Source organism: Hippoglossus hippoglossus, chromosome 14 (assembly GCF_009819705.1).
Source record: "Hippoglossus hippoglossus isolate fHipHip1 chromosome 14, fHipHip1.pri, whole genome shotgun sequence".
NCBI lineage: Eukaryota > Metazoa > Chordata > Actinopteri > Pleuronectiformes > Pleuronectidae > Hippoglossus > Hippoglossus hippoglossus.
Window position 1 is genome coordinate 15,211,210 of NC_047164.1, and position 22,148 is coordinate 15,233,357.

At 43.3% G+C, this 22,148-nt stretch overlaps 2 protein-coding genes across 6 annotated transcripts; both read right to left on the reverse strand.

Annotated features, from left to right (window-relative positions):
- Positions 1-684: 684 nt before the first annotated feature.
- Positions 685-15,685, reverse strand: taf1 (TAF1 RNA polymerase II, TATA box binding protein (TBP)-associated factor). Of its 4 annotated transcripts, none has more exons than XM_034606281.1 (41): positions 15,391-15,685; positions 14,712-14,826; positions 14,410-14,536; positions 14,204-14,320; positions 13,609-13,731; positions 13,070-13,311; positions 12,718-12,933; positions 12,228-12,470; positions 11,918-12,146; positions 11,707-11,814; positions 11,432-11,599; positions 11,183-11,310; positions 10,750-10,857; positions 10,493-10,666; positions 10,212-10,385; positions 9,765-9,869; positions 9,456-9,656; positions 9,232-9,373; positions 7,814-7,944; positions 7,644-7,724; positions 7,385-7,534; positions 7,174-7,293; positions 6,774-6,949; positions 6,452-6,684; positions 6,141-6,348; positions 5,709-5,880; positions 5,319-5,530; positions 5,082-5,190; positions 4,902-5,000; positions 4,614-4,791; positions 4,457-4,524; positions 4,245-4,367; positions 4,020-4,112; positions 3,821-3,905; positions 3,633-3,700; positions 3,115-3,231; positions 2,660-2,767; positions 2,393-2,488; positions 1,829-2,057; positions 1,439-1,610; positions 697-1,220 (listed from the first exon to the last, which is right to left on the reverse strand). In XM_034606281.1, the coding sequence occupies exons 2-41, from the start codon at positions 14,823-14,825 to the stop codon at positions 977-979; spliced, it is 5,991 nt and encodes a 1,996-aa protein (XP_034462172.1). In that variant the 5' UTR covers position 14,826; positions 15,391-15,685; the 3' UTR covers positions 697-976. The 4 variants fall into 4 exon arrangements, with proteins under 4 accessions (XP_034462171.1, XP_034462172.1, XP_034462170.1 ...); XM_034606279.1 differs by having other exon boundaries at positions 15,382-15,685; XM_034606280.1 differs by lacking the exon at positions 15,391-15,685 and having other exon boundaries at positions 685-1,220; positions 14,712-14,825.
- A 454-nt stretch (positions 15,686-16,139) lies between these two features.
- fam76b (family with sequence similarity 76 member B) lies at positions 16,140-21,381 on the reverse strand. Of its 2 annotated transcripts, none has more exons than XM_034606287.1 (10): positions 20,804-21,381; positions 19,711-19,775; positions 19,537-19,591; positions 19,263-19,418; positions 18,992-19,176; positions 18,821-18,871; positions 18,645-18,722; positions 18,370-18,505; positions 18,178-18,279; positions 16,140-17,295 (listed from the first exon to the last, which is right to left on the reverse strand). In XM_034606287.1, the coding sequence occupies exons 1-10, from the start codon at positions 20,888-20,890 to the stop codon at positions 17,206-17,208; spliced, it is 1,005 nt and encodes a 334-aa protein (XP_034462178.1). In that variant the 5' UTR covers positions 20,891-21,381; the 3' UTR covers positions 16,140-17,205. The 2 variants fall into 2 exon arrangements, with proteins under 2 accessions (XP_034462178.1, XP_034462179.1); XM_034606288.1 differs by having other exon boundaries at positions 18,370-18,502; positions 20,804-21,353.
- Positions 21,382-22,148: the final 767 nt, after the last annotated feature.

A 22,148-nucleotide genomic window follows, 5' to 3' on the forward strand; every position in this document is an offset into this window, starting at 1 on the left:
GATATTTTACTGATAAGGTAATTTACGTCTATAGTTAAGCCTGCAGAAAAATATATAAATCCTTGCTCTTAGATAATGTCTGTACTGCATCTGTGTTTCCAGTTTCCATTACATAGGCTGGATTTCTTTCAAGAGGGTGTATCTGGATTGATTACATTCATTTATCAAGTTAAAAACCTAAATGTGTATTGTAAATAAATAGGTGTTGAAGCATGAGTATAGTCTTTCTCTGCTTATAAATCTAATCTGAGATGCCCTTGAAATAATCAAAGTGAAGAATCATTTTAATAAAATGAAATAGGATAAGGTCTTTTTCTTGCCATCAGTGACTTTGTGACCATTGCATGTGCATGAACTCATCAGATCCAAACAGAGCTAGAAGCACAACATGATTAATCTATTAATCTATGTGAATGTGGAAGTGTGGTCTCACTTCACTCTTGATTGCAGAATGGGCCGTCTCCTTCATGGGGCTTGTGTTGCAACAGGAACTGTGCAGGTTGCCATCAAGTGAAACTAAACAGGTGATGTCTGCATAATCGGAAGCTCGCTGCTTGTTACCAGGAAATATAGGTGTGATTTCTCTTTTTACTTTCTATATAGGGTCTGTGGGTTTTACTCTTAAACCTAATAAACACGAGCAGGAAGAGGAAAATGTCTGTTAGCAGTAATGACTTGATGACAGCTCTTTGTTAATCTTCATTGTGTTTATTCTATATTTCATGTTGGCACTGGTTAGAAATAACAGAGCTGCTGACATTTTTTGTGAGCACAGGATATTAAATGACAGCATATAACAATGGAACACACACTCCAAGGTCAAGGTACATCATTGTGCACAACAGTCAGCTAACATATAAAAAAGGTCAAGAGAATGTTACCCCAGAGGTGCAGGGATAACAAAACACAAGGAAGCTATAAACATGATCCATTTACAAAGGAATAAAAATGTACAATATGTTGACCTGAGGAATCTCTATTTCGGATTTTCAAGAAAACTGTTGTCAGAGTCCATGTCGCTGTCTCCCCCGATCGATCGGAACTCTTCACTCTCCTCGTCTTCACTGAGTTGGACCTGGGAGAGCACGGCTGGGCCTCTCCTGCGTGCCTCATCTTCTTCATCTTCCTCCTCCTCCTCGCTGATGCCATATTCTTCTCCATTTCCCAGGCCCGAGGGCGGCATCTGAATCTGGCTCTCCGTCTCCTCATAGCTGCCGTAACTGATACAGAAGAGAGAGAGTGTCATAAGCCCACATCAGTATAACCAATGATCCAAGTAGAGCAATGCATGCAAGAACAATATGGCATCCACCAATATGTTATGATGGTGAGGAAACCTGGCTGACGGTAAAATACAATAAATAATCAAATTCTTGTAAATCTTTATTCTTGAGAGTTGTTGTAGAGTAGGGCTTCTTCACTCGGAGGCCTGTTGTACCTGACGTTGCTGTCTTCCATGTGAGGCCCATCAGCCCCTTCCCCGTCGTACGACATCATGCTCTCCTCCTGCTCCATTCCCATGCGTGCAGTATCTTGAGCTCTCTGTGGAGGTGGAGGTCGCACATCCACCTCTCTGTCGGAGTCACTACCACTCTCGGACAGTTGAATGGCTGAAGGGGGACACGCAATACATCAGGACGTATGTCAAGCACAAAGAGCTACACATGGTCTTCATCAAAGACTGAGTAATGATAAATGTTTACTGACCAATAACTATTTTGTCTGTTGCACTCTGTCATTGTCAATTTTCAGTACAATGCAAATATATTTCTTTATTATACTAAACTTTACTTTTCCCTTTTTATTTGTCTCAATAAGGTGAACTTACAGGAGAAAGGGTTGTCTCCCTCCTCTTCGCTGGCGTCATCCTCTCCGTCAGACATGAGCAGGTCCTGGTACAGGACGCTGGCTTGGGCAGGGCGGTTAGATCGCCCGTCCTCTCCCTCATCGTCTTCATACTCCTCTTCATCCTCGTGGTCGTGCAGCCGTCTGCGAGGGGGCAGCAACATATCCTCGTCGTCGTCTTCGTCCTCCAGATCTCCTTCAGCGTCCTCTGCCTAGGGACACAGGTCAGACAAACAAGAGGTAAATAAGACAGCCATGAGCAAGTTAATTATGTAGATAAAATTCAACAAAGAATAATGAAAAGTTAAATAAATACCTCCTAAAACTGTGCAAGAATTAAGTTAACACATTTCCTAAATCTGTAAAATAAATATAATAGTAAATATAATGAAATAATAAAATAAGAATTAACCGAAACACAATCAGGTGGTTCTTGGGTGAGGATGGTCTGTGTATACTTTGTTTAAGGAAAATAATACATTTTTATTTTTGGCCTCAACGGTGCCATGAACTTTAAGTGTACTTTCATTAAATCTATCTGTCTTACCGGAGCAGGAGTCTTGGGTTTTCCATCATCTTCCTCCTCAAAGCCTTCAATGTCCACATCTGACTCCTCCTCTCCAGGTCGTCTCATGTGGCGTCCCTGAGAAACACGATCATAAAAGTCTCAATTCACCCTTGTGGAATGACAAACTGTTAAATGATAACTTGTACAGTATGTACAACAAAGCATGTGAACAAGCTTGGTGATCTGAGGATAGTTTGCGGAGAGGTGGCATGTTGTTGCAAGCCTCATTTCGGTCTCTCTCCATACCTGCCCCCCTCTCTTCTCTGAAGCAACCACTAGAGGTCCCTCAGAGAACAGGCTGCTGGGCTCTCTGGGCAGACTTCCTGAAGCCCCGCTGTCAAACAGATCAGCAGGCTGGCCAACACCACACAGACAAGCACGGACACAAGGAGAGACAGGACAAGACAGCAGGAGCGAAGGAGAAAAACAGGTTGGAATAAAGGAGACACTGCAGTGAGGAAAACTAGTTTGTAGAAAGAGGAAACATGAAAGTCTAGAAACGAGATTGCAGATAAACAGTGAAAAAGGGCAGAAGGAGTACTACAGGGAGTGGCGAGGAGAATACTGTGCATAGAAATGTTTACACTATCTGGTGTGGCAGGTTATAAACAGCTAGAGGCCTGAAGTCTACTGTCAGTGTACCCAGGAAACCACCATTTGCTTAATATTAAATAAAACCTGGGTCCTGGCTGCTCTCCTACCTGCGGTGTGTAAGGTCCAGGAGTCATTGGGTCCAGACACTCCAAGTCTGCAGCATCCAGAGCTGCCTCTTTAGCCGTCGAGATGTCCTTCTCCAACTGGGTCAAGTGCTCATCATACTGGAAACACAAAAACATGCAATTATTACAGCTACAATTAGTGTTTCTCCCACTCATTAAAATAATGCAGGCATATATTTAGCTGAAATGAACCTTCAGACAACCTTCAAATTTTGAAATAGACAATCTAGTTTGATATATTTTTCAATCCTCTGTGTTGTATGAAAGAACACGACACAAACACTGCATTTACAGTCTATTTTAACTGCCTTCTACAATAATAGGTTGTGTGAAAAACAGAGGAGCTACTCATGGTCACTTTATTAAATCCCTTTAGCATGTTCTCAGCATTGCTTTGCAGCTGTTGTGAAAATATGTTTAAACCCAATGTAATTTACTGCAGAATTAGTACCAACTCTTCCCCTTAACACACAGAAAACCAGGTATCAGACTCATCATACCTCTGCCAAGGTCTGCTTGCACACGTTGACGATCTCCAGGGCCGTCTTTGTGTACGGACTCTCTGCACCTGTGAAAGACACAAAAGGTAATTATGCTTCGACGACATTTGTACTGAACTACAGCAATGCTTTCAGTTATTGACACAGAGACACCGAATGCAGAGGTCACAGTAACAGGGATGGTTTACCGTTGTACTTGATACTGTTGAGGTGGATGAGACTGACATCTGAGAGGAAGGAGTCTCGGTTCTGGTATTTGTGTTTGGAGATGTACTGGTGAACCATGGAATGAATAGAAACATTTTTGTGTTAACTGTCTCTGTATTGCTGATATTAAAAATGTTATTAGTGTATTTGTTTTAGGTTGACCCCTTGTATGACCCTCACCTTGCGAATGCTCTCCAGATCCATAGGGGTTACAATCACCTTATAATAATCAGGTACAAACTTTTTGTTTACAGGATGATGGAACGGCCATGACTACAGAGAGGGGAGGGATGGAGAACGAGACACAGATAGTTACTTTTATTGCATGCAGTATTATCAGAAGTAGATACAAGAAATATCATACTTGCACAAAATGCTAAGAAATGCTAAGAAAAGGCGACTCACATCGAGAACCACCATCATTTTCTGGGTCACGATGTTGTCCAGGATGAACGAGAAGGCCACCTGATCGTCGTCATCCAGCAGGGGGTTGATGGCTTTCTCCAGCCTCACGAGTCTGTCCTCCTTCTGAACACACATTCACAGGTTTGAGAGTTAACGTGGAAATAAGCAAGAGAACAGGACGATGCGAAATAAGACAAGACATTCGCGCTCACCTCTTTCAGTTTGATATCGCACAGGTCCAGCATGGACTGGGCCACCTGCGTTATCGGATGCTTTGCCCCTGGCAGAAAACAAAAACCAAAAGCCATCTTAACACACGCAGTCACTTTTTGAGCCTAAGAGGTTTTGAAACAAGTTTTTATGCTTTACCATTGTAGGTGGCACTGTTTTTGACTATGACCTCCACTGCTTCACGGAACTCGTCCCTTGATGGGTACATTCGTTTGCGTACATTCTCCCTCAGCGTCTGCAGGTCCATGGGCCGAGTGATGATCTTGTAGTAGTCCTTCACCACCTTAGCATTTACTGGGGTGTGGAACGGGTATGTCTACGTAGAGGGGGGTGACAGCAGTAAGGTTAAGACCACACAGCACTAAGGGGAATGTATGGGAACGGTCAAATGTCGGAGCGATTGAGTGAGTTCCTGGCGGATCTTACGTTGGGGTGATCCCGCATGTCATTGATGACGCTCTCGAGCACCGAGGACAAGGTCACCATGGGGTCAGTGCGTCTGCGGTGGATGGCCTTGTGTGGTTTCTGTGTACAGAAGAAAAGATCAGCTGCAATGTCTCGGAGTTCAAAATCTTTTAAAACAAGCAGTACAATGGCTTCGCTTACGTTAAGATAGTCACAGTGCACAGCGCTGCCGACGCGTCTCTTCTTCTTTGGTGGGAGCTGTTGTTTGGGGAACTTGAGCACTAAGGACTTCCTGCGCACCTCATCAGCACTGTAGGAGAAAAATAATTACAACATGTGTGGTGAAATTTTGAGCTGTTCTTGCTGTGCATCAACCCAAGTTTAAGGAATACAGAATTTTGGATGATAAAGACAGGAAGAGGAGGGACAATCCACTACCTCTCAATGAGCTGTTTGCCCAGGACGATCTTGGTGCCCTCCACCTTGATCAGTTCCTCGTTGTCGTTGTGGATAACGGTCTTTTCCAGCTCCTCCTCTTGCTCCTCTGTCATGGCAACTGGGTTAGAAGGTGGTGCGTTGGTCTGATAGTACAGTGGGCAGAACTTGTTGGTCCTCATGTGGCCTATGGCTCCACACGCGCCGCACTTTAGCTAGGGAAAAGAGGCCAACATTAAGGAACAGGACAAAGCGTCTACGATATAATAATATAATAAATAATAATATAATATTAACATAAAGCAAACCTGGTGAGATCTGAATTTAGCTGGGTTTTAAGAAGCTGGTGAATAAGCCAAGGAGAGGAGAGTAGTAATAAATCGGTACGCTTACTTTTACCTTGAGGTCTGGTCTCTCCTTGACCTTCTTAGCCTTCTTCTCTGGAGGACCCTTGATTTTGTCCTTCTCTTGGTTCCTCTTCAGTCTCCTCAACTGCTCCTGAATCCGTCTGCGCTCCTTCCTCATCTCTTCTCGGTGCTGCTCGTCGAAGAGGGCGAACTTCCGTCTGCAGAGATAAACATCACTGGCTATTTGAAATTCACAGGTTCCTTTGTGCTGACGGCACTAATTAAGTGGCATTTCTATAAAATAATGCAATTAAATCAATTTAAAATTATAATTCTTTTACAAAATAACTTTTAACCAATGGACCAAGCCACACTAAAATGTGGGATCATAGCCTGACATGGAACCGTTGTTACGAAACAGTCCAAATCCAACTGTCAAGATACAAAAAGAGCTTTAACTTTGATTACAAAAACGTACATGAACTCATCATCCTTGGTGGTTCTGATCCTGGTGTAGGCGTCGATGACTGAAGCCTTCCGTACTGTCTCACAGCGGACGTATTCCTTGCCATCTTCATCCCTGAAGGTGCGATAGATCTTGAGCCGCCTTCCTGTGGCCGAGGAGTTCAGGCTTGTGACGGAGGACGTGTCGTCATCCTTGTGTGAGCTGGTGGACAAGGAACTGGCTACAGAGCGGAGAGAAGTTTACAATGAGAGACGTTTCTAACAGAGCGCACGCATGTCTTCAGTGTACCATGAGAAGATAATACAAGTAAGCGGTGTAAGTACACAAGCCTTTCCGCCGCTCCTTGCGTCCCTTGTGGTCACGTTCACTCTCCTCGCCCATAAGCATCCTCTGCAGTTCCTTCCTCTCCTGCTCCTCCCTCTCGCGGGAAAGCTGGGAGCTGGTCTTCTTGTTCTGCAGCATGTTCTCGATGTTCTTCCCCATTTCCTCAAAGTCACTGTCTTCTGCTGAGCTGCTGTCTGTGTCTGTGGAGAGCACCTCTGTCGATTCTAATACCCTGTGGTGGAAGTGCAACAAGGAAAATGAGCCAAACTGTGCTCACACAGAGTTTGTAATGACATAAATGGCCCTAAATAAGAGCCTCACTTGTTCTGCAGGTCAAAGATCCTCTGGCACTCCTCCTTGTAGCGCTCCTGGTGTTCAGCGACAGAGAAACGGGACCCTCGGGCAAATTTGCTCATGGGTCCCTCACCTGAACGTGCCTGCTCTGTGGACATGGTCCTCACCACGTCAATAACCTCCCAGCGAGAGAGCTTCTTGATCTAACGCACATAAAAACACAAACCCACAATAACTCATCGACAATCGGACACACACATTTAGAAGATTCTGTTATCAGAGTGAATAAAAGAAGAGAACGGGCAAGTTTAAGTTACCCATTGTTGCGATTTACGCAATGGTTGTTGGACATCAACAATATTATGGGACATCCTCTTGAACTTCTAGACCGTTCTACCTTTCTCTTTGTATTTTGTCATGTTCTTACTTCTTCCTCTGGAACACCAAACTTGCGCAGCAGCTGCTTGGCGTTTTTCAGCGAGAGTCTCCTGAGGTCGGCGTCTGTCCCCGTCACCGTCTTCTTGGCGGGCTGTGGCTCTTTGTCATCCTGAAAACACCCACAGGATCACAGTTTTCTCCTTCTATACATCAACAAAGCAGCGCAAGGAGTGGCAGAATGTTACTTTAGCTGGTCTGACCTTTTGTTGTGTGGGCTTGTTGGGAACTTTGACGTAGGAGAAACCCTCTCCGCAGCCGGTGGGATCGGCCACACCTGTAACCTCCAGCAGACATTTCCCCTTCATGGCAGAAATGAACGCTCTTGTTGTGTTCCACGGAGCTGTCCGCACCTAAATGGATGTGTGGGAAAGGATTAGTGTGACGCAAGTCCTAAAAGCTTCTCGTTATCTGAAGTCTGAATCATTTAAACTCATTATTAAGAAGCACTTGGGTCAGTACCTCATCATCAATCTTCATCTGAAAATCCTCTTCGTTCTCTTCCTCTGGAGCAAAGAAGGACTTCTCACCATACCCAGCATCCTACAGAGAAAACATAACATGTAGTGAAGCCGTGGACACACAACTCACTTGTATTAACCATCAAATTGCTTCGAGGAGAAGACAGTTACCTTGAGTCTCTGCTCTGCCACCAGCATGCTGTAGTAAGCACAACACTGCTCTGGAGAGACCATGGCTCGGATCTCTTCTTCTGTGGGTAATCTGAAGTCAGGCTTCAGCACCCACCAGTTCGAGTCCATCCCTAACACCAGGACCAGGACATTTTAAAATCAACATTCAGGCTCGTGGATGGATGCACAGAAAGAAGTATAACTATGATTGCGCATCATAAAAATATGAAACTACACATACATATCGACAAGAAATACACGCATACCCATACATTAAGATTTAAAAATACATCCATGTTCTTCGGTAGGTCAGAAAGAGTAATTAGGCCCTGTGGATTTGTCTCCATTAATGTATAGGTTTGTCTTAAAATAAAGTTGAATCCTTAATTGGCGATGGTGTCAGAGCTCCTCCTTCCAGCTGTTCCGCAAAACAACTTTTCCTGTGCACGGTTTAAGTAACATCATATAGACGACTGCAGTTTCTTACCAACTCGACAAGTCCCTCCTCACAAAGTTCCGTTGTGTATGTGTGTGTGTGTGTGTGTGTGGGGGGGGGGCCTACAGAGATGATCCCAAAGGCCCTTGTTTGCACCTTCTCCAGCATTACAGCCTGGCTGTTATTGCACCCCACCAATTGGACACTATAAAACCGTTTTCAGTCATGACCTCCGGGTCAAATTTGGCTTTCACACATGCACAATGCAGCAGGAGGTTCACAACAGCATCAAATCCTCTGCAATATTCAGGTGAGAGGAAGTGACGTATTAACTCCACTGCGTAGATCAAGTGATGTTTACAGCAGCCCCCCCCCCCCGTTGTGGGTCTCATCACCACAAACTCTCCAGACATCTTCGTCTGTGTCTTCTACATGTATGACACCGCTTTTTCCCCAGGAGATCATTTGTTTTCTTTTTTTGCGTCCGTCACGTGTTAGAAGCGTCATCAACCCAACCACCCACTCGCTCGTGGTGAATCCGGCAGGGAATCCCCTGCTGTGTTCATACTCCACACACAACCTTACCACAGCAGCGTAGTGACAAGGATCTGGGTCATATTGTGAAGTAGAATCTTTTGCTTGTTTACAATATATGTGGAACATTGTAGAAAACCTTGCTTAATGTAAATATTGAACATGTGCCCCCTGTGTCCTCAAACTGTCTTCAGACAACATCTTACCTTCAAGATAAAATCCATAGTAGTGGTACAAATCTCTTTCCCTGCTCAGATCACTTTCTGTCAATTCAAGGCACACGCACTGTTGAACTCAAATTCAAACAGCTCAGTATCTCTTTATAACCTCAACATTGCCCTGATAGAAAACAACCGGGTTTGGTTAGTTCAACAAATGCTGATAAAAATGTTGATCGCTGAATGGTGAAACTTACAGAGAACAGAATTGAGGAATGAGCAAAGTCTACCTGTACGTTTGAAGTCGGCACAGAGTTTGAGTCGTTTCCTGATGCTACTCTCCGAGTGTGAGGGAAAAGCTTTCTTTATATCCTCCATGCGGATTCTGCGGGGCCGATCCTTGCTCTTCCAGAACAAGCGATAAATGAACACCTACAGAATACACAAGTGACACGTCAGCATTCGCAACAACAGCAGCTTACGTTTCTGAGAGTTGACAGTAAATTAAACAAACCTGAAGGAAATCTCTGATGTGGGTATTAGCTCGTTTCGAGTTAGGCCCAGGAACCTCAAACAAGGGACACTCCTGACCAACCACAATAATGTCCACAATCTCTCTGATGTAGTAGCCGTGGCGCGTCCGTAGAACCAAGAAATCCGTCTCTGGCATCTTGTGCAGGTAGATTGGTGCACGGAAAAGGTTGTTTTCAAACGCCTAAAAGATAAAGATAACACATCCCAGTTTGTCAAAGTTACCAGGCAGGCGAGGCTCCATATGTTCTCCTGGTTTGAATATTGAATCTTTGACTGTGACAGTGCTGACCTGGAGCAGCTGTCCAGGATGCAGAGAACCAAGGAAAGGAGATGTGTGGCAGTACACAGTCTCTCCATATTTACAGTCAGGAGCTCCAGGATCCTTTCCAGGTTTCTAAAGACGAGATTAACACATTGCTATGATGTACTTAAACAACTCTTTACAACAATTGTAACATTTCATGTTGCTTAATTTCAGAAACTTAAATAGGATGATCTGTAATAACAGAATATCACACCTACAGTATTTGTATACAAGTCTGCAATTCTTAGCGAACAAAAGCTATATATTTGACAAAGGGTTTAAGGTGTTTCAGTTAATATAGCACAAAGATTTTCAAGAACTATGCAATGTTTTATTTCTGTAAAGTGGCCTTGGGTAACTTGAACGGTGCTATATAAATCAAAGTTATAATTAATTATTATTATTATTATTATTAATAAAGATGAGACTCACCCTTTTGTAGTAGTTTTTGATCTTGGTTGCCATGCCTACTTGCATGATGAGAGGGGAGTATTCTTCACTGTACTCTGCCAGGATCAGATCTCCGTCTTTGCCAGTCAAGTCTTGTGGCGTTCTCATGAAGAACATGTCCCCTCCTCCCGATGCCTGACGTTCCTGCTCTCTCATCTATCACAAAAACATGTACTCCACTGATGTTAATACAAAAATGGAACTCAACGTTGTATTTGTATGTGTAAAGAGTAATAATGCTTGTTTGAACCAGTAATGTCCACCTTGGCTTTCTTCTTGATTTGTTTGAGCAGTGCCGAGACAGCATGAGGACCCGGCTGAGCCACTGCTCCAAATGAGTACTTCTTCAGAGCCGGTCGATGGAACTGCCGCAGCTTCATGGGCCCCATGTGAGTGGGGAAGAAGGGTTGCCTGAGCTCAAGCGCCGGGATGGAGTGCTGTTAAAGACACACAAGTTAAACAACTTTGACTTTGGGCATGAGTTCCATCACAATGTTTACTTTCAGGCTCAACTGCTCACCTGAATGATGTTTCCACCAAAGGTCCCCCTCAGGCCCTGCTGTTTGGGATAGTAGAACTCGTCATTGGAGAGGTTCCACGGGTCCTTCACTTCAGGCTGGGACATGTTCTGAGTTGAGTGGAAGGAGATTTCATACAGAATGAAATGTCATTCAAACCTTTTCTATTTTTTAACAGCAAAGTGTAACCACCAGTCCAACATTTCATTGTATTGGGTATTCCTCTGACAATTGTTTGGTGTCAAGCACAAGAAATCTTTAAATTTACTTTACGTCATCTGCTCCATTATACAGCCTTGATCTTCCTGATTAGAGACATATTTTACCATTTCCTGTTCCTAATGAGTTGTATCTCCATTGATGAAGCACAGCTTTTTATCCACACTTTGCCATAATCAAACACGTTGCCTCCCCTGATCTGATGAGGCAGCATACCTGCTGTGGCTCATCTTTTATCACCCCAGTCTTCCCCAGCAGGATGCGGCTCTTTTTGATTGCTGTCTCCTTCTTATTTTCTTTTGAGGGGGAGTGAGACATCGTTTTCTCCTTTTCATCTGGAATCTCTACAAGAGACAGTTCAGGGGGGCATCAAAATAAGCAGCATGGAAGCTGAGAGTAAGCTGTTGTAAGTTCTCGAATTTGAATAAAACAGAAGTGAAAATGGCACGATTTCTTTTTATATACCAAGAATAATATTCTCATCATTTGGATCCAGTGTGAGAACTGGTGGGTAGAGCAGGTAATCCATCTCCTGGTCATCCCAGATAATGTTGTCCTCCCAGCGTCCGTACACTAACTCTTCATTGTCAATCGGAAAAATGGAGAACCAGGGACAATCATCTTCGTGTAAGGCTGTGGAGGGAAAAAAACACAAATTAACACAATGCAGAAAATGAGAAGTTAGCTTGAGATGACCCTATGAATGTATTATTTGTAGTGTGATCTAAAAGTAAACTCACCATGAATATCATGAATATTTTTTTCCCGCTTGGAGCCAGAGATTGAAGAAACTTTGGGCATGGGTGGAGGCGTAGGTGGCACCAACTGCGAATTACTTCTAGTCAGACCTGTAAGATTTTACAGAATATTAAATTTAATTTTACACACATTAAATATTCCAGCAGGCTGTGTCACCATCAGTTATTTCTGTAATTTTTCCTGTCAACTCACCCTGCTGAGCATTGTAAGCATTGGCATTGCGGGTCATACTAGAGGGTAGCCATCCCGCCAGGCTGGCTCGCTGAGTCTTGGTACCCTTGTGTTTTATGTCTTCCCCGTTCCAGATGATATCGTCTTCCCATTGCAGCTGAGTGACCATCAGGAAGAGCTCGTTCTCGGGGTCTGCACTGTTTTTCTCTTGATCATCGTTATCATCATTATCGTCTTCTTGCCTTTGAAACTAGGGGTGAATTACACACAATATCAGCAACACAGTCTGTATATTTTCACTGTACAGCTTCAGTTGTCTTCGTCTATGTACCTCTTGAGAAGGCTTGGAAATTTCTTTAGGTGTGTCCTGCTTCTGAGGCTCACTGGACTGCTTTTCTTTTAGCTTGAACCCATAGGTGAAATAGCTTCCGTCCTCTGGGACGCCGAGCATGTCGTACCAGAGCTGGGCTGGACCATATCTCCATTCTGCTACTTTCGGCCGAGACTCGGTCTCTTTGTCCCCATCACCACAAGTCTGTGAGAACTTAGATTCCACTGGAGCCATCATGGTTATCTGGATAACACAGAGAAGCACATTAAAGCCGTTTTCAGACATGACCTGCGGGTAAAATCCAGAGAATTGGCTCCGGAGTTTACCCGCAGTTTGCCTTTGACAAATGCACAACACAGCGGGAGGTTCTCTGCACAGACGCCTTCACAACTACCTTATTACTTTAGTGTTGAATACAATTATGAAGTGCCGCACTACTACCAGGTGACATTATGAGAGTCTGTCGTAGCCTCTAACACTGAAGATTTACCTCATCATCAGAGAGACACTGCTCTGGTGGTGGAGCAGTGGCATACTCATATATCCACCCAGACTTCTTCTCCTGGCTTTGCTCTGTGGGTTCTCCTTCTGGAGGAGGCGTCCCAGGCTGATGGTCCCGGTGCTTCCGCTTCTTCTTCCTGCGGGCACTCCTCCAAACGGACGGCATGCTTTTCCCAGGACCAAACAGTCGCAAGAACCTAAGCACCTAGTAGTACATCCAATACAACTGGTATCAGTTCCCACCTTGATTTTAAAATGATGACGATGATGATGATGATGATGATTCAATCAACCTTTAGTGTATCAACTGATAAAAAACAATGGCAGTGAGGAAGCTTTACCTTTCCAGGCCTAAACTCTGGGAAGAGCTCTGTGACACCTGGCAGTGCTTTGGCTGCATCCTTCTGCATGATGCCAGCAAGAGGGAGACAGAGCCTGTCTGGGGACCCTCCATCCCCGGACCCCTGGCAGGGACGATCGGTTTCGGACTCAGAGTCTGAGGAGCTGCTGAAGTCGACCTTATCAGCCGTGGAGGACGGCGCAATAATGGAGGGCAGGATGATGCCATCGCCCTCTTCCCCGACTACAAGGAATCAAAGTGATCGAGACAATCAAACCTAATCATGAGTATTTGGGATCTAAAAATACATGAACCTAGCCTGAATTATTTTTGAATTTACTTCAAGTGTCAGATTCTTTTCAGAGGCAAACTAAACCTTATAACCCGTGACTATATCGATTTTCATGCAGTACCCATTACAATACAATTCACTTCTTTTTTCTTTTCAGACTCCACAGTTACAGCTCTATAAAGAGCAAACCTCAGAGGGTAAGCCTAGTATAATTTCTCCCCAGTGACTAATTATGAGTCAGCCCTTACCATTTGCGGTCTGAGAGGATGGTTCATCTTTCTTAGCGGCTATTGCAAGACTTGGTGGTGGCGGAGGAGGCATGAGCTTAGAATCAATATCCTCACAGTCTGCATCATAGTCATCGTCATCATCTGAAATAAAGAAAAATAGAAGGGGTTTTATTAACATAAATAAAAGAGTAAACAAAGAGTTAAAAAAGTGTGAAATACGTCAAATAAAATTAATTTTTGAAAGGTCCAGTGTGTAGGGTTGGTGTTTGATTGGCAGAAATGAAATATAATATTCATAGTTATGTTTTCAGTAGCCTAAAAAGGACAAAGCCAAAACTGGCTCCAGAAAGGACCTTTAACATATGTTAGCAGAAGACCACCGAATATACTTCCCAACCGTAGAGAGGAGAGGGTGAGGCGAAGGTTATTCATTTGGTCGCAATCTGCAACCTCACCGCTGGATGTTACTAGATCCTAAACACTGAACCTTTAATATATAAATATTTTTTAAAGATAAAAGGGGAGTTTTATATATCCTAAGAGAAAAGAAAAAAGAAAAAAAAGCAAGAAGAAGTCAAATAAATATGACTCTTGTGTGTTGTAACATGATCACCTGTTTGCCTGCAGGGCTGCAAAGACCCCATGGCCTGACGGTACTTCGTCGTCTCATCCTCAGCAACCTCAGTGATGTCAGAATAATCAACTGCATCTTCAGTGCTTTTCACCCAACCTGCATGAGGCAAATTATTAAAGTGTTACTCCATCTTGACCATGGCTACATTAATGCAAAGTTCTTTCATATACAGTATTCAGCCTCACCTTCTTCATCCACACTATCAGGGTCTCTGTTTTCCTCTTGATCATCATCCTCTTCATTAGCAGTAATCTCTGTGATGAGTGAGCCCAGACCCAGAGTACCCAAACCAGCTAGATGCTTTTTGGATTCCTGGAGGGAGAAAGGGGTAGAAAGAGAAGAGATCCGTGCAAAACACAGGTTTGAGCAGATGATAACAGTATCATAATATACAACGTTATCAACTGAAACCTTACTTTACATTGCTATTGCAAAAATAATACAAGTGACAAATGCAGCAGTAGAAAAGTGTCTTCAAAACACCTACATTGTCTAAAACACTGTCGTCCTCCAGCTGTCCATCTTCGTTGATGTTTCCAAAGAGGAAGCCGGTGATGGAGAAAGGACGATCTTGGTCCTCGTCACTGTCAGAGTCCGACATCCTGAAAGGTCGAGAGGAAAAAACCCTGACACATTATAGGCATTGAGCTCATCGTCGTGACTTGCAACAACTAATGAGACACCATTGTGATCCCTGAATGATTTGTGCACGAGAGATGCATCAATACTGAACCGGATCACAGACTACAAAGATATTTGTTGATGTGCATGTATGAAATGATTTGATTAAATAAACACTAGAGTATAAATGCCAGTGTTTCCTTTCAGTTGGACGGTTTTACATTGTCTTCTAGATTATCTCTGTATCATGATATGGGGTAAATATTATTATTCAGTACAGTCAGCACTGTAGCGTTGTTGTTTGTTTGTTTGATCTGCAGCTGACTTTAGAACCTTGATTACTGAGTTATGTGTTGCGACACTAAACTTCATCACAGTCATTTTAGACCTGAGGATTTGTAACAGTTACACTGGGAACATCAACATTAGCTGAGCTGCGGTGTCTCTTGCATTAGGTAAAGTTAGCTAACTCGCTCGTTAGGGTCGGTTGACAAAAAACAAACATCAGAAATTGCATAGACACACAATGAACTTACCTCGCGCGCCTTCGGTTGCGATTCAGTGAGCTTGGGTTTAATCCAGTTACATGAATCTACTGAATGCTAAGTACATGTAGCATGCTAACCAGCTCCCGGTTCAGCCTGGCAAAGTGAACTGTTAGCTACAGAAATACCTTTTAATATGTTCACTGCGACCTATTTTGTAAACTCATCTCTTCTGTGCCCTCGCCTGCTTAGCGAGAGCAAAAGAAAATGTATTTATTTCAGCCTAAAACATCAGAAACTTTTGTTTTTATTTGTCTGGTCGGTGCTACTGGTGCTAACTGGCGGACAAGCCGAGTGACCCGGAAGAACACGGTGATGCGTTCAGGAACTCCCTGTAAAGTTGGCAACTGTTGTCTATTGCACAACGTATTCAATATTTAATATAGATTATTGTTTGGCGATATATAAGAACACTCAACCAGGTAGTATTGTCTTTCTAAGGTAATATGACATTATGCTGCATTTAATTTAACCATTAAATCTTATAACCACATTTTGTGCTTTACCCAGGACAGAAAACTAATTCAGAGATGTAAGATTAAAATAAGTTATGAAAGGGGGGTTGAAAATGAACAATGGCATGAAAGAGGATTTTTAGGTTGGCTATCTTTGATACCGTTTGATGCAGCTGTCCTTACCTTGCCCAGACCATATGTTTAATGTGCGAGGTGCATGACTTGTACTGTATACATTTATGGAATCCCTAATTTACACAGTTTGGCAGTCAGTAAAAAAACAAAACATACAGAAACAGTTTAGCCAGTTTTAATAGTTTTAAAACAGTTGGTTTGGAAAAAAGTACAAAAGTGATCCTGGATGCCCCAGTATGAAACCAGCCCAGTAACGCAAGGTGAAAGGTGTGTTCCTTTAAAAAGCATCTTCTACAGACATGTTAATTTCAACTGGCCTTACCATACACATACTGTACTCACTAAAACAGATACAAGCAATAGTTTAAATACAATGGCTGACCCCAGTAATACATTTACAAGTGTTTCTTAAAAAAAAACTAATTAAAAGGGGGAGGGGGGGAAAAGAAGTCCGACCACAATGCCATCTGGTATCTGGCAGTAAAATCATGCATTATTACAATCGTTCCACTAAAGAGAAACAGCACAGCACTATAGCTGTCACACGGTGAGAAAGAGGGCAGCCAAGAGGTGTCTCTCTCTATCAGACAGCCTTTCAAAGTGTTCATTGGTTGATTTATGAATTGTTACTGAGAGAGTTCTCTCCTGTTGAGCAGCAGCCCAGTGGTCACACTTCTCTCATTTTGCATACATTGTAAAGTTGCTGAGGGTCTCCGTTAAGGAGAGCTAGTCTTCCACAATCGCATCATTTAGAAAAATATATCTAACTGCTATTGAAGAAAACCCCAAAATGTGGGATATTCTCTCAGTATGTTGTGAGGAAATAAAAAAGCTAAGAAATACAGTTGAATAAATAAATTGCATGACATCCATAAAAGTTAAGTGGATACATTGAGTCGACAGAATGCTATCCACATATGCACACAATGATTTTTTTGTTTTGGCCCGGCAGTGTTAAAAATGACCCCCATCCTCCACTCCGCACATCCCAAGTCACATCCTATGATCCAGTGGAAAAGTTGCCATAAAATATCTAAAATATGTTGACATTTCGAGAAAAAAGGTTTCTTTGTTTCGACAATTGATTTCCATGTACAACATGGTCTCTGGCTTTACCAGTGAAGTAAATCGATGTTGATGGCAATGAGGACACACAGGAGGGAGACTCTCACAGTGTTATAACAATGAAGCCGCTCTGTGTCGTTACCCGCTGGGCAGCCTATTGTTAGGGTAACAGCAGTGAACTTCCTGTCCGGTCAAACTTTTTGCCTTTGGAGAGGGCAGCCACTTGCTTCATCAACTCCCTGTTCTTGCCCTGTGGAAACAAATGATTCACTGTGTTAGAAATGATACACAGTCACAATTACTCATTACTCAACAGATGCTTCAACCTAGTTTTTGCTCAACATGTATTATTGTTTGAGGTGCATCAATGCAGTCCTCTTTTTCTGGGACTTTATTGATACTCTTATTGGTTATATCATTGTTATTATTATTTTAAAAGTATATAAAACTGGTTTAGAAAAATAAACTTAGTAAAAAAAATAATAATATCAACAGTGCTGTAATTATTCTGACTTCATTTCCAGAGTAAATCAAACAAACACAAAAGGAAACTTCAAGTACTGGACCGATCCTAATGACTTCTGATTAGCCTTTATTGTTAGCGTGTAAAGCGAGCTGCCGCTGCAAAAGGAAAGTGGCAGAAACCCTGCAGCACAGTATGGGACCTCCATAAGATTTCTCTGAATAAAACAAATAAAATCTATTAATAATATTCAAACTAAATCCCTCGGAAGCCGTTATTATGTCTGTCCTCCTCCCTCGGTTGCTGATGTGAGTTCATTACATGCTGGTGATGCTTCTAGTGTCTGTAGCTATAAGTTTACAATAATCTGACAAACTTGTAGGAATATTAAAGTCCACACATATAAAGCTTCTGTATGAGCTTGTTAATACCAATTCATTTTTAGCTCAACAAACACATCAAGGTTTTGTAAAAAATGAAGCGCTGGGTGGGGGCAGTTGAAAGTATCGCTCCTATACACGTTTAAAGCTTTTTGAACAGCTGGTGTGATCAAGGATTCTTATTGGCTTTTTACTCACAAAGGGTTTTGATTGCAGTGCTACAATTGTCGCTGTTGTCAACTCAAGTATAATTTAGCTTACTGGTCTGCAACACTATATAGTTCTTTACCTGTTGCTGCTCCATGGACTCTTTGTGCGATTTGTCCATTTGGTTCATCTTCACTCTCATGTTGGACTCCTGGTACTGAAAGTCTGCTTTGATCTCTGTGAGCTAGAGAAGAGTTTCATAATTAATACCTCAAAAGGACATCCAATCAGCTAACAGCGATGCAGTTTTGTTTCATTTAAGCCGACGTCCTACCTTTCGGTCCTTCTCTAGGATGGTCTGATCCCTCTGCTGTAGAAGTCTCTTCAGTGACATCACTTCCTCTTTCAGCTGGCTGATGAGAATGAAGTTGTCTGTTCCTCCAGAATCCATTGACTGGGTGATGGAACTACTGATGGGAGAAAAGGGAAGTGCATGAGCCTAATGCTGAGATGAGTGAACAAAATATGGACAGGTGGTATTTTTATGTCAACAAAAATGCAAGTTAAGTCATTGAATCTTTCCTTTAACGGTTAGTAAATCTATCTCACCTGTCCCCATTGGATGGCTTCATCTCCAGTTTTGGTTTCTTCTTTGGAGTCTCCTTCTGGATCAAAGACGATTTATGGCTGCACAGAAAATCAGAAGAGAATATAAAGTGTGGGCCAAAAACCGCCATCAATACACAGTATTCATTAAGTGGGAGAAATGAGAAAGAGAGTTTTACCTCTGCTTCCACAGTCCCTGCTCCTGCTCAGGACTCAGGCTCCCACTCAGTCTGTGAAAGACGGGATAGCTCAGCAACACACAAACTTTATTTTTTTCCTATTCTGCCTGAGACACAAAAGCCTGGCTGAGCAGCCCGAGGATGGGAGAAGTGACAAAGCAAAGAACATACTTGTGGTGAGAACTGCTGTGTCTGTGTTGGTGGTGGTGGTGATGATGGTGAGGTCTGGAGTGGTGGTCTTTCTCGTTCAGGGACGAGGAGTTGGAGGAGCCGAAGCCTTTCCTCTGTTCCTTGGTCTTCTGCAGGACCCGGCGGTAGGACAGAGTGCAGAGCCAGCACAGCAGTTTCCCATCCACCTGTAGGACATTTAGAAGATGGTAGCTCAAGATGTTGCTGTTACACATTCACTGTAAAACCAGACTGCATGTGTGTGTGCTGTTACCTTTCTCCTGCCTTCCTCCTTGCGGTCAAAGGCGCACTGCTGTTTGCACTGCTCACAGGTCTGTGGAGGTCCATATTTCTTTTCGGAGTTTGTACAACGCTGGCACTTGGTCCCAATAAATGCTGCGATGATGTTACAGTACTGGCAGGGCTTGGGCTGTGAAAGCAGACAAAAGACAAAGATGAAGGTTGGAAGGGAAATTACCCATCATGTAGCTTTAAATAAATGGACAATAAGCAGCTTGAAAAGTGCTTCGAGAAAAAAAGTTACTCACAGTTCCAAACTGTTTCACGTTCTGTGCACATTTCTTGCAGATCGTATTGGTTTTGCTGTAAAGAATAGAAAAGAAAGAATCACATCACAAACAAATTGCATAAAAAACACAAAGAAAGTCACTGTATGAGCATAAATAAAAGCTGAAATCTAAGACGAGGCCCAAACGTCTCACCTTTCCTGCTGAAATTCAGATCTGCAAAATGTGCACTTCACAATTGGGTGTGCGATGCGACACTCCTGAGGAATCAAAACAAAAAAGGAGCACATGTCAGCATCTCCACATAAAAGTGGACAAATTTGATTTCATGTCAAATTGACATGTTGGAAACAAGTCCGCCCTTTTAATTGTTTGTCTCTCACCAGATCTTGGCCACAACGCCTGTGGAAATACCAGTTTCTGAAAATGTGGGTGTATACAAGTGAGGACTGGCATGTGACTGGTTATGTTCACAGACACAACAACAGTGAATAAGGATGCATTCCCAAATTTCATCATTTTCTTCCCCTGTACACTGAGGTTCTACTTGAACGGGACATCTGTGGCTCAGGAGTAAGAGTGGGATGACCACCAACCAGACGGTTGTTAGTGCGACTCCAGTCTTTCCCCATTCCATGTGGCAACGTGTCCTAGGAAAGATACTTAACCCCAAAAATGTTTATGAATAAGTGATGATAAACTCCACCATGACATGACTGACTTCTGTTTACAGATCTCGAATATATATATATATATATATTTTTTTTTGTCTGTCTACTTTATTGCGATCACTTATCTTTTGGAGAAAAAAAATTGTACAGTGTTCATGATAATAAAGGCGTTCTATTCTCTATATGACAGATGTATGGTAGATAAAGTGCTGCAAATAGATGCACTGTATTAATGCATGTGGATGGGTGAATGACAAAAACTGTAAAACCCTGAGTGACCATCAACACTATGTAAATACAGAGCATTTACCCGTGAAGCTCTACAAAGAGCAACAAGTAGAACATCAGTGGCAATTATTAGGATAATGCTTCTTTCATGGAGAACATCCAGCTGTTAATTACAAGTGTTATAAGTGTACTGATGTGTCGGTGCTCTTTAACCAACAGATCGTGGCGGATTGGGATAAACAGGCTTTCAGTGAGCGTGTGAGCGTGTGAGTGTGTGTGTCCAGGTCGGAAAGATAAAAGCTGTTGCATAATCGGAGATGAGTCGTAAACACCATCGCACCCAGATCAACAACCGCACACACGGTTTCTGTGTTGTTTACAGTCCGAACCTTGCACAGCTGCTGGCCCTGCGACAGCTCCTCGAAGGGATACCGCTGGTTACACTTCGTGCAGGCGTACAGAGCCGACGTTGCCATTCTCGCCCAAACGAAAGTCACCGAGCCCGGGGGAGTAGGGGGGGTGGTAGCGTTGGCCGAGTCCAGCTGCAAACCGAACGGATTAAAAGGCACCGTGTCCTCCCGAGCCGCCCGCTTATTGAGACCGTGGCGCGCACACAGCTCAGCGTTGGCATCCGGCGATAGCTAGCGTTAGCTGGTTGTGCTCGGCGGAACAGAAATAGCTTCGTTAGCCGGAGGGGAGCAGCCGAAGAACAATAAACTCCAGATATCTCAGAGCTTCCGCCGCCCCGCGCGTCGTCCCACAACACTGACGCGACGCCGACCGTCGGTTGATCCTCCGCGAACACGACCCACTACACTCACAGCTGGTTATTTCGGAGGACTTTCCACTGTTCTCGCCCTGAAAGGAATTCTACTGTTCTCCGTCTCTCTTTTTTGTATCGATGCCGTCGTCGTCATGTCACCGGAAGTGGCCGACGGCTCCTGCGAGAAGAAAGAAAACCTATCGCGACACAACGCCCGACCGCGGGATCTGGAGTTTGAAATGCTGCGGGCCAATCAGCTTTTACTCAGCGCGTCTGATCAGCTCATCCGCCTCCAGATCGATCAACTAGTGTGATCGATCACAAAAGAGTTTGATCGATAAAGAAACTGATGGTAATCATTCACTCATTATCCGCTCACCACTATGCCGATGGAGGGTTGGTGAAGTGTTTGAGTCCACAAAACACTTTTGGAGCATCAGGGGTAAAAAGCTTTGGAGCCAAATCCAATACAATGGAGGTCAATGGCGACCAAATCTTAAAACAGGAAATAGAAAACATAAAAAGCCTCCATGCTGCTCCTGTGGTGTCATCCAAGTGTCCGCAAGCCCTGACATTAAAATTCGACTCAAAACGGCGTCATTTACACCATGTTTGTAAATGGCCTCTGATATTTTCTGGAGCCACGTTCACATTCAGGCTCGCACAAACTCTCACCTCTGTGCTCTCGCCCAAGGGGCAAACGATGATACTCGCCATGTTAATGAGCGTGAGCGATTTGGCCGCAACACTGATAACCCGCCTAAGTCCAATCCAAACACCAAAAGTGTTTTGTGGACTCAAACACTTCACCCTCCCCTCCATCGCATAGTGGTGAGTCGATGAGTGAATTTTCATTTTTGGGTGAACTATCCCTTTAAGTCGTTTTCATACCACTTGGTCGTTTAATTTTGAGAACAATAGTGGGGTATGGATTTTTAGCGGCCAACACCGATACCAACATAAAATGTAAA